The 11,769-nt window shown below is 55.9% G+C and overlaps 1 protein-coding gene across 23 annotated transcripts; it reads right to left on the bottom strand.

Moving 5' to 3' along the window:
- Window positions 1-926: 926 nt before the first annotated feature.
- On the bottom strand, window positions 927-11,696 carry BAG6 (BAG cochaperone 6). 23 transcript variants are annotated; one of them, XM_081032097.1, is made up of 26 exons: window positions 11,425-11,667; window positions 10,688-10,808; window positions 9,447-9,564; window positions 9,122-9,318; window positions 8,832-8,885; window positions 8,600-8,674; window positions 7,728-7,966; window positions 7,104-7,233; window positions 6,524-6,721; window positions 6,104-6,353; window positions 5,746-5,823; window positions 5,527-5,634; window positions 5,294-5,406; window positions 5,113-5,197; window positions 4,637-4,920; window positions 3,941-4,226; window positions 3,606-3,775; window positions 3,369-3,422; window positions 3,140-3,242; window positions 2,929-3,053; window positions 2,613-2,759; window positions 2,461-2,520; window positions 2,203-2,346; window positions 2,015-2,122; window positions 1,392-1,538; window positions 927-1,107 (listed from the first exon to the last, which is right to left on the bottom strand). In XM_081032097.1, the coding sequence occupies exons 2-26, from the start codon at window positions 10,793-10,795 to the stop codon at window positions 1,012-1,014; spliced, it is 3,477 nt and encodes a 1,158-aa protein (XP_080888223.1). In that variant the 5' UTR covers window positions 10,796-10,808; window positions 11,425-11,667; the 3' UTR covers window positions 927-1,011. The 23 variants fall into 23 exon arrangements, with proteins under 23 accessions (XP_080888223.1, XP_080888216.1, XP_080888205.1 ...); XM_081032090.1 differs by having other exon boundaries at window positions 5,113-5,200; window positions 11,425-11,653; XM_081032079.1 differs by lacking the exon at window positions 11,425-11,667 and adding an exon at window positions 11,289-11,417 and having other exon boundaries at window positions 5,113-5,200.
- Between the last annotated feature and the right edge of the window lie 73 nt (window positions 11,697-11,769).

Raw genomic sequence — 11,769 nt, 5'->3', positions numbered from 1 at the left:
AAAATGATTTTGGGGGCAGGTTGCTTGTTTGCAATCTTGTATCATAACAGTGCTAAGTAATCTGTAGAGGGGGTTCTTCAGGGAACTGATCTTTTGTAAAAAAACTACCTCAAAACAACCATTTGTTGTATCTTCAATTTCTGTAGGCCCGGAATTAGAGCTGGGTTCTGCTGGGCCAGCAGTGAGGTCGGTTGGTTACCAGTCCGCAGCTGACAGCTGGGCGGGTCCCATAGAGCTCTCAACCATGTGTCTGGGGCTTTGGTGGGACAGCTGGAATTGCCAGTGTTTCTGTGGCCTCTCCAGCAGGATGTTCTCAGAATCGTGAGCCAGTGTTCCGAGTGATCCCACTGCAATCTGCAGACCCTGGTCTTAAAACATCTCTCCTGCCACTTTCTATTATTGGTCCGGCATTAAGCTCAAGAAGGGGAGGGGACAGCAAGTATATCCTAAAGGAAGAATTTGTAGCCATGTGTCACTTTGGTCCCGTCTACAAACGGGTGCCTTTATAGCTTTCATGGACTCAATGTTCAAGCATGTGTTTGATCACAGCTCCTTGAACTAGGGGGACCAGTTCCACCACTGTCACGACTGCAGGTTAGTCGCAGGCTATCCCGGCTGCTCAGAATCGAAATGGGTTTTTACTGGACAGTTGGGGAGCCCTATAGGTTTCTTGGATAAACCTGGATAGGTTTCTTCCATCTCGGAATGCGGGTCTTGAATTTACACGCAAAGTGCTTTTCCTTGAAGACAAGCAACTGTCCAAAACAGGCTTGTACATGTGCTGCATGCACAGTAAACATGATGGTGCCCGTCTGCTTGTGGGAAATGTTCAAAGCTGTCTGGTATAGCTGGGTGCCCAGGGATTAATTTTAAAAATAGATTAAGGGGTTTAGACTACTTAATAAAGACAATTTAGAAACAAAACAGCCAGGAAAATCTGACTTTTATTTCTTAAATACTGTGAAGAAAGAGGGGGAAATGGTCCCCTGATGAGGGAGGGCCACAGAGCAGTTAGGGATCCTCAGCAAAGGCCCGCTGGGCATTAGGGAAGCGCTGGGGGCTATAGTTGGGGTCTTCCTGCAGCCGCTTTTGTATGTCAGCCCGGAGCTAGAGAGAGAGAAAGAGCAAGCAGGTTGGAGAGGCACTGGCTGAGCCCCCAGGATCCCACCAAGAACGGAAGGCCATCCCTCAGGAGCTAACACTCGTCCCCACCAGCCACACACTGCCAGCAGCCCACTATGGTATCACTGAGCCTACCCAGATGCCACTAGAGGAAATAGTAAATGGCAGCCCCAGACTAAGCAGTTCGTCTCTGAAGGGATCTGGGGAAGTGGGGCCCTAGCCCGACCCCTCCCACTAGACCGTCCCTATTCTGCTTCACGGTGGGGCACCTGCTGCCTGTAGCTCTCCTGAACCTCTGCTGCCTCCAGGTCCCGGCTCAGGCTCTCGGGGCTCGTCAGGGGCCGAGCTCCGGCTGCCTTAGCTGCCCGGCTCACGGCCTCTGATAGAAGCAGCTGGGGGCCCTCACCCTGCATCGTCTGGGGGACGGGGTGGGAGGGAAAAGAGGATCGAGGTCAGATCCAGTGCCACCACCCAGTTCACCCTTTCCTCGAGCCCACCAGTCTCCATGCTAGCAGACCAAGGCAACAGTCCGCGTGTGGTGGCAACAGCAGAGATGCCTTGCTAATTCTGTCTGGCTTTGGCCCACACCAGCACCTGAATGCTGGACTTGCTCTTCCAAGTAAGAGGGGCGGGGTGGGCCACGCCGTCCAGCTCTTGAAGCTAGCTAGTCCACAAGCAGCAGCCACAGTAAGGAGGACGGGCCCTGGTCACACCGGGATTAGGCGGCTGAGGGATGACAGCACTGACTGCTGGCACACAGACTGTCCCAGAGAGATTTCCTCATTGGTAACGTGAGGGGACTAAACTAGGGAAAATTCCTCCCAGCTCAATTTGATTCTAGCACAACGGGAAGTTGGATAAAGAGGGGACCCTCAGGGAGAGGCAAACCAACCTTGCGTCTCTTGGCAGGCATACCACTGAGGTAGGCGTCGCTCAGGGGGGGCTGCGGTTTCACCTTCCGCTGGCTCTGAATGTCCTGCTGGATGATAGGGACCCATTCCTGGGGAAAAAAAGATGACTAGAAATTAACTCCCACAGCCTTCAGCTGTCTTGGCCCACCGGTCACCTCCTGACACTTACTGGGGGGACAGCAGCTGCCCAAGGTTCTGTCTCAGCTGAAGCTCCATCCCGTTCATCTTGGGAGCCCCCCTCAGGGGCCGGAGGCGGCCCTCGGGACATAGCCTCTTCTGCTGTTGTTCCAGGGGCTGGGGAGGCGTTCTCCCGCTGCGATTCCCACAGCGGGAGGGAAGATCCAGGCTTCAGAATTCTCGGCCCCCGGCCCCGCCCCCCTCAGCCCTGCAGTCCGTGTTATCCGGCCCCTCAACCACTCCCTGGTACCTGAGGCTCAGGGGAAGTTCTCTCTGATCCCTGAACTTCCATTGGCTCCTCACAAAGTGGCTGTGAAATTAGACAGAGAAGAACAAAAGACCCCCTCAAATCTGTGGGGTTCCCTCAAATGCCCGGGCCCCACAGCCGGTCAGGCCCTTTACCTGCGGGGGGTCGCCAACCCTGCGGACGTATCTGAGGATGGCGTCGGGGCCCACGGGCATGTGCTCCAGCACCACCTGCAGCCTCAGCCCCATCATAGTGGTCAGCCAGCTCACCAAGGACGGATTCACCCCACGGGACATGCGGCGCTGAGGGCATGAAAGCAAACAGCACACACAACCCTCAACCAGCTTTTGAAAGGTATCAAAGAATAAAGGATGGCAATTTGCAGCAGAAAAACGGAAACGGCAGGACACTAAAGAAAATGGAAACCTGAGCAAACAAAAAGCTGGGGGTCTGGGGGTTGGTGGTGCTTACAATTCGGCCATTGATGACAGCAGCGAGCTCCATTTGCTGTCCCCCCAAACAGTGCAGGTTCAGAGCCAGGCATTCAAACAGGCCCTGGTTACACAACTCCAGCAGACGGGCCCCAAATCCACTGTCTGTGGGCGAGACAGAAGGAGGGAATGCCGGCACCCCGAGCCCTGCACACCACCACACCGCTCGACCAGCCCAGCCGGCCCCTGACCTGTGCAGTGCAGCACGTGGGCAGCGATGCTATTAAACTGCTCCTGGAGAAATTCCAGGTTCGTCCGGATGATGTCCACACCCGGCTGAACCTGCACCAAAGACTGAGACGAGATACACAGAGACCCAAAAATAAGAAAGCAGAAGAGATTAGCAGTGGAGGCGGGGGCAGCAGGAACAGCAGCTCTCCTACCAGACCCAGGAGGACGGGATGGGGAAGGGCTACTCACAAAACTTTCGCGAACGTATTCTTCTAGCCCCGTGATCAACGTATGAGTTGCCATCTACGGGGTGGGGGATGGGACAGCACAGGTTTAGATTCATGCCGCAGCCCTCAAGACACTTAACCCCTCCACCCCCAAGTCCAGGGTTTGGGCTGGGACAGTCATCACTTCAGGTGACGTAGTCAGGAACAAGGAATTGAAGGTGAGGAGCAGCAGCGCTCTGGGGCCCAGGTCTTCATTTACCCGGATGTTACCAGGTGTGGGCTCCTGGCCACCCAGGTAGTGCTGGTGGAAGAAGGATCGTAGCTGGGGCTGCAGCCGCTGCAGTGGCTGGAAATGCCCATGGAGAAGCATCACCACGTCCACCATGGAAAAGTTCTGGCACAGAAGAGAGAGCAGGGCCCCGAAGAATCCTGTGGCCAGAGGCAGAAATTAGCAGTGGCCTTTATCACCTGACCTGCCCGCCCACAGCCAGCCCATCACCCTCATCCCACTTTGGCAACACCCCTAAACACAGGCCATCTACCTCCCCCTGGCTGCCCCTCCAGGAGAAGGCCAAGCACCACCCATTTGCTCACCAAGCGCCCCATCAGCCCCAGGCTCAAAGATGTTGCTGGACCCACTGAGGCGCTGTATGAAAGCCGCGATGCTTTCACTGCTGCCAGCCCGAGCCCCCAGGGAGCCCAGCAGGGAGCTCAGCACACCCTGCACCACTGAGGTAAAAAACTCCGGCGAAAGGCTCTCAGGACCCAGGCCTCCGGGACTGCCTGCACCACCAGCAGGGGACCCTGGTGGGGGTGTGGTCTGCTGCTCCGGGGCAGGGGGCGGGGGAGGGGGAGGGGGCGGAGGGGCCGTCTGAGTTGCCTGACAAACAGAGATGGAACAAAGAAGATTAAATGAGAATGGGGACCAGGATATAAAACAGCATCAGCAGGGCACAAACCGGCACGGCTGTGCAGGATGGGGAGCTCGGTTCTCGCCTTGTTTCCTTACAGCACAAGGTGCACAGATCGCTCCTCAAAGCAGTTAGGCCAAGCAACCGCCTCTCCCTGAACGGGTTAGGTCAGAAAGCAGCGACACAAATGCATTCTCTCCCTAAACCCCGTTTTCCTCGTCTCCAAAATGGGAGGCTGACTCAATGGATCCCCAGGGTTCCCTCTCACTGACATGCCACCAGGGATTGCAGCCCAGAGGCGATATAATGGCAGCAAGGCATCAGTGCCTGGCTGGGCTGGAGGAAAGGAAGGGAGGTGAAGAGCACGCCAGCCACTCACCTGCAAGAAGTCAGTCATGCCCTGGAGAAAGGCAGGGACACCAGGCATTGCCACAGTGATGGTGGGAGAAGCCACGCCAGGCCCCCCGGCCCCTGGCCCTGCAGGTCCCAGCAAGTTCCCCAGGAGCTGAGAGAACTGAAGATCAGCGGTGGAGGGTTGAGGGGGTGGATGCTGGGTGGGCCCCCCAGGGGCAGGGCCAGCTGTGGTAGCTGTGTTGGTGGTTCCAGCACTGGCCGAAGCAGTGGCCGGGGCTGGAGGTGGAGCCATTCCTGGGGTGCCCTGAGCTGTAGGGACCAAAAGAAGAAAGCTGAAATCTGAAGAGAAACAAGACACCACAGCACCTCTATTCCGGTCTGCCAGCAGGAAACCAAAGACAAAGGGATAACCGTGAGAGGTGGGGGCACCAGTGAGGAAGCATCGGCCTTCAGAGCCACAGAAACCTCGTCAGTTTGAGGCGGGCAAGAACGAGGACTCACCCACAAGAACAGGCTGCATGAGAAGCTGCCCCACGAGGCCGCTCACCATCTGGGCTAAAGAGGCGTTGCTACCCACACTGGCACCCTGCTGAGAGACAGGAGGTTCAATCCTGCCCTTCCCATGCCCACCACAGGCCCCTTCCCAGGCTCCTGCCCACCGAAACTCTCCCCCCTTACGCACCACAGCCCCTGAGCCTGGGGGCCCTCCAGGATGGGAAGGCCGAGCCTGTGGAGGGGTGGGCCGGGCAATCACCACCCGGGTCGGGGCTGTCGGGAAGCCCGGCACCTGCTGTCCTGTGCATGGCAAGAGGAGAGACCGAAGAGGGCTGAGGGCCTGGCCCATGCCCGCCAGCCAACAGCTCCCACCACCATGGACCGTGGCCCCCTCCCAGGCCTCCCCTTCCAGGTTATTACCTGCGGCCGCGGAGGCAACAGCTGCCACCATGGCCTGATGAGTGATCTGGTGGGCGACGGCGTGCATGAACTCAGGGGGCAGGGAGGGCAGCTGGATGAGGGTGGAGCCTGGGGGGTGGGTCTGATGTAACCTTGAACCTGGACCCCCTTCAACCCACCCACTCAGCCCTACCCCTTCTCTACCCAGAGCTCAGCCTGCTCTGATGCCCTCACTCTTACCCAGGGTCTGGCCATGACCAGGGGGTCCCAGGGGGCCAGTGGGAGCGCTCGGAAGTCCACCAGGCTGTGAGCCAGAATCTGGGCAGGGAGACAGAGAGAGTGGCCCTGAGATAGGTGTGGTCAGGGCCTGACCATCCTCCTGAGACCGGCGTCCTTTAGGCCCCCATTCCCCTGACCAGACACCTGCCTTTCCCTCCATCTAGACAGGGAGGCAGTGCTCCCTTCACCACGCAAACAAACCTCCACGGACAAGCAGTGGCTGCCTCCCCTCCCCGCATGCCACCTGACGCTTCCGGGCGGCCTCGCTGCCACCCCTCCCTCGTGCGGCTCTCCTCCGCCCGCTGCTGACCCAGCTCACCCTGAATGTTCATGTGCATCATGACCACGGGTTCCACGCTCTGGTGGGAAATCCGAATGACCCTCGGGTGGCCGGCAGTCGGTGGGGGAGCCGACCCTGGCGGGGGCGCCCCCTCAGCTGACTCAGCAGTGGCAGAAGAGGGAGCCAGGGACGAGGCCTGCCCAGGACCAGGGGGAGGTGCCTCTGCACTGGGCGTCGGGGAGGGCCGAGTCCCATTGCCCGTCATAGTCACAGTGGTCCCCACGTTGATCTGGAGAAAGATGAGGCAGAAATAAAGCCACAAGAGCCTACCCCAGAGCCCCCCCAAGATACATTTCTCAAGTCTCCCCCATCCTTCATCACCGTTTCCAAAGCTTCCACCCTGGGTCATTCCGAAGCCCGCCCTTCTCCCCCAGGCCGGCACCCCTCCCCCCGGCCCACCTGGATGGGGATAGCTGCCTGCTGGAGCACCATGGGGGTGGTGTAGTGAGACATAGGCCGGACGACGTGCAGGTGCCGTGGGGGTGCACAGGCCAGGTTGCAGCGCAGGTCCGAGAGCGCCACAAAGGTGTTGCCCAACAGCCGCAGGCTCTCCCCCACCAGGTTGATCAAGCGCTGGTCCTCTTCACGGCCCTCTTGCTGTAGCCCCAGGCCAAACACAGAAAGCAGAAAATATCAGGCTGGAATCTACCTCACTCCCCACAGCAACAATGCCTTCTGAGACGTCACATCAACTAAACCTCTCAGAAAATCACTGCCAAGTTCTGCACAGACCATTAGAGTGAATCAAGTAAGTCATCGTTCTCTAATCTCCCTCACTTTATAAACTCCCTAAATAACTCAGAGAACCGAGGGGTGCAAAGACGATGAATATCACCTTTCCTGAATGAGAGGAAAAGACCACTTTCTTACAAGTTTAGGATAACGTCATTTTCTTGCAGACAATGCCTTCAGGGGAGAGGGTGGTGTGTATGCCAGCCTGTGCCATGTGGGCGCCTAGGCTCGGGGAGGGCAGACTCACGTTGTTGTTGTAGTCCGTGCTGGCAGCGGCGCCCAGAACCTCGCAGTAGCGCTGCAGGAAGGGGTGGAGGCGGCTCTCAAGCCGCTGGAGCTCCTGCAGCACCTCGACGTACTCCGCAGGAGAAGGGTGGCTGCGGGCAACCCCAGGAGGCAGTGAGCTGAGGCTTTCCTCAGCTTCCCAACCTCCAAGGTGACAGGCACCACGTCTGCCTTTCTCTCCCAGGTCTCCCAGACCCCTCGCCCAAGCCTTTCCTGGACTAGCAGAGCTGGTTCTTTACCCCCACCCATGGGAAGACAGGAGAGAAAGATAAACTGCTTCCATTCCCCTCACAGTACAATCTTGCACCTACAATGGCGAGATACTAACTCACACAAAAGAGACAGGGCCTGAGTGAACTCAGGGGAGAGTCGTGGTCAGGCTCAGGAAGCACCATTTGGTGCCCAGGGAGGGCAGAGCAGTTCAGCTGCCAATCCTAACCTCGTTTACCTACCCTCGAGTCCCGCCCTGACCCCCAACACTAACCCTCCACGGCGGACCTCCAAGCAATCCTTCCTCCATCACACCACCCTGCTCCTCATCCTGCATGCAGGATCCCCCCTCTCAAAGGTGCCCTCTTTCTCTCACTTGGGCACACTGGTCTCGGGGGCAGATGCTGGGCCCGCAGGGGCTGGGCCAGAAGGGGTGAGCTCTGGGCTCTGGGCTGCGGCACGCTCTTCCACTTCTTCTGCCTCCATGGGCTCCCGAGGAGGCGCTTCACTTTCCACTGGTTCTGATGTCTGTGAGCTCAAGGCTACTGGCTCTGGGGCCACAGTCGGCGTCTGTGCAGGCGGCTGACTGTGCTGTGCTTGGGGCCCCCCTCGACACTGAAAGTGAGGGAGAGTCAAGATACCAAAGAAAGGATGAGACTGCTGCCGAGAATTACTCAGGTCCAAGGAGACCAAGGGGACAAGGTGCTCTCACTAGGCTCCCTGAAGGCAGGACTTTGCATCTGTATCTTTGATGCCCTAGCAGCCAGTAAAAGACTTACACAAAACACAAATTAAATGCATAATAAGTATCTGTAATACTCGTAAGTGAATTACTAACAAAAAGTAGAGCTTGTGGTTTCCTTCCTAAGCACCATGAGAAGGGAAGGAAAGGCCATAAGCTGCAGCCGCAGCACAAATGAAGTTAGGGCATGCCAGCGTCGAACGTAACTAAGAAATTCAAAAGCAAGAAACCTTCTTTTAATTGAGAAGAGATACCATGAGAATTATCCAACAAGTCTGAAACAAACTTCCCAGATACCAGGCACCAAGAGCATTAGCAAGGACAAGATAGTCTCACATAGATACTTTTTCTCCCCAAAGAATGAGAACTGCAAACAGACCAGATTAGGAAAAAAAGATTACCAGTGGATGTGGCCAGTCATGCCTCACCCCCCAGGCTGAGAGAAAAGGGGGAGGGAGCATGGGGAGACAGAGTGGCAGCAGACCCTAGCCAGCTTTGACACTTACCTCCATCCTGGAAAGTAAGGTCTGTATATCCCTGATCATGTGCTGAGCCATCACCAGCCGAACCCGGGGCTCACTCTACAATAAGAGGGAAGATCAGGGCAGGTCTGAGATGAAGCCATGAGATCCACAGCCTACTGCACCAGGTCCCAGCACGTCCTCAGCCAGGTCCAACCCGCCTCACGGCCTCCTTCTCCCAGATCCCCTTCGCTGACCCTCCCAGGCCCCATGATACCTGAATCGGGGCCTGTTCCATGTTGATGTGAACATCCACAGCAGAGCCGTCACTCTGGGGAAAGGGTAAGGGAAGTTGCTCTGGGAGAAGCCAAATACTGAGGCCCCCACACTTTCAACTCATTCTCTGGAGCCCCACCCCTTTTCCCCTCAAGACTGCGGCCATTAGCAGACCACAGGGCCCTCCAACCCCAATCTAAAGACTGCGACACCTGTCTTATGAGCTCTCTGCCATTACAACCAAAACTACCCTTCTCCACAAAAACCATCCCATGTGGAACACAAGCTTACAGGAAGATTGAAGGTTCCAACCATGACATAGCTGTTGGCATTCCGGTCATGAACAGAGGTCCCAGGCCCCCGAGCACCAGATGAGGGTCCCCCACCATGGGTGGCTGAGGCAGACCCTGTCCCAGAAGATGCCCCAGAAGGAAGCTGAGTCTGAGGAGGAGCACGTTCCACCAGGTGGATAACCTTTCCCCCAACGTCTGGGGAGAAAAAGCGAAACAAAACAAAACAAACACCAAAACATTGTATGATCAGGTAAACCCTCCATCTCAGCTCATCCCTCTGGGCAGTTACCTCAACCTCTGAAATGCCTCCCCCACCCCCTTACTGTATTCCTGGAGCTTCTTATCATCCTGCAGAACTCGTCCCTGGTAGATGAGCCGTTGTTTCTCTGAGGGGATGCTGACAGAAGCAGCAATGTGCTCCTTAAACTCCTTTACATTCATCTGCCAAGAAGGGATACACGCAAGTATGAGGGAATAAAGGAAAGAGGAAGGACAGAAGATGGACAACTGACTTCTGGGGGTGAAGCGTAATAAACCATCCCATCATAAAATCACTACCCACTTGTCTTGACTGTGAGGTAAGGATTGCGCAAAGCCCCAAACTCAGACAACTCCTGTCAAAACATAGACAATGAACATAAGGAAATTCAGTTTCTAGGCCTAGGAGAAAAGCACATGGCTGAGAAACAGAAAAGCCAACTGACATTCCCTTCACTCCTTTGCCTGGCTCCCAAGGAAATGTGTGTCTAAAGATACCAGTGATCCCTCCCCAAACACAAAATGATACAACTCTAATCTCAAAGATAAAAGTAACAAGGAAGATCGGGTGGACAATCAGGTTAAGGAAGAAAAAGAGAAGGCAGCAAAAAAGAAAAACATCTTTCCTAATTAGGTAACTGACTCTTGAGACGTATCGGGCTGCTTACGTATATGTGATCACAAGAACCTACATGGTTTTCTGAAACACACGTTAACACCGTGTTTTAAAAACCACAGACCAACCTCTCACAAGTCTGTCTCCAAGTGTTACAGGAGTAGGAACATGGACACTTGTGTCCATGTTGTTAAGCTCAAAAGATTCAAATTATACCACAAATATTAGTTACTCCACTCAACAGTCTACTAGGGCTCTATCTACATTACCGATTCTCCTGTCTCGCTTTTAAAAACACACTATAGAGACCTGACCAATTTTTGTTTTTAAGACACACTTGTGTTTGGGGTCTCTGTGTTCTGTTCCCATTCCCAAAGGCAGGAGCCATGTCTGTGCCTTTGAGCTGCAGTTCACTCACGATGATGGCATACAGATTCCTCCTCCCTCCATTATTTTCCTCTGGAATGAGTTCTATCAAGGTGGAGGAAGGCAGAACAAAATCTACCTCATTCAACAGAAACCATGCCTTCTCACTCAACAAGAAACATCAGAAAACGTTCTGTCTAGAATATGAACAAAGGAATCAACGAAAGAAAAGTTGAGGACCAGAAAATCAGGTTCTTCTCTCAGGCTGAGAGACCTACAAGAGAAAGAGAAAATGACTGTCTTCCAGAAGTACTGGGGTCTCACCTGGGCCCCCACAATAAAGGTCCGAGTCTGAGAATCCAGGGTCTTGACCAGCACCTCCAGGCTGTCAGGCTCCTCCATAGTGGTACTGGTACTGTTATTGGGCTCCATGGCCTACAGCTCTCTAAGGAAGAATGGAAACAGGCCCGCTGTAGCCCAGAGCAGATTTTATATACCCAGAAGCCTCTCCGGCCTGAGTCTCCGCCCCAATACCTAAAGAGTTTCTCCCACACAAGCACACACTCTCACACCCGCCCCCATCCCCCTTCTGATTCCGGGGCACCGGGAAAAACACAATGGGCAAGACACGGGCCGCACCGGGAGCTAAGGGGACGGGAGGTGGGAGGGGCTCCACGATGCCAATCACAATAAGGGAGGGCAAGTCGGGGTAGGAAGCAGGGAGGGAAGCGCGCGACCAGTGTCATCACCGGTCGCGAAACAAGGACCCCAGAAGACTGCAAACCCTGGGAAAACGCGAGAGCGGGGAGGGGTGGGGTGGAGGGAATGTCGCGCTAGACTCTGCGGAGAAAGTGGTTTCGCGCACGCGCGCCACGCCCATTAAACCCGCCTAAGTCACGACAGACCCGAGATGACGGACACTCACGGGGGGCCAGACTGGCTAGGTGACTGCCCCCCTCTTCCGCCTTCCTTCGGTTCTCCAGCAGAGCGTCGCAACCAACACACACCAAATACACACACACCACCACCCTGCGGCTCCGCCCCCGACTTCCCCACGGTACCGTCACTTCCGGTCTCCTCCAACCTGCCACGGACGGCCACTTCCGTTTCCCCGATAGTATTAGGAAATCGCGAGGCGGAACTTCCGGCTCCCCCACGTCCCCAAGCTTTACTTTCGTGGGGCACGACAAGAAAGTCCGCGGCCCCAAAAAGTGAGTTCCTGGGGCGAGACGGGCAGGGCCGGCCAAGATGGGAGGGAGCCGAGCACCCCGTGAAGCCGCCGCCGCCGTCGCCCGAGGGGCCGTATTGCGCCTGCGTGCGTCGCAGTACGCATGCGTACACAGTTAGGCACCGCCCCACCTTCTGATGCTGTTAATTTCTTCTGGGCGCGCGCTTGTGCAGTGGGA

The sequence above is a fragment of the Rhinolophus hipposideros genome, assembly GCF_964194185.1.
Source record: "Rhinolophus hipposideros genome assembly, chromosome: 3".
NCBI lineage: Eukaryota > Metazoa > Chordata > Mammalia > Chiroptera > Rhinolophidae > Rhinolophus > Rhinolophus hipposideros.
This window is presented reverse-complemented; position numbering and strand designations above follow the sequence as displayed.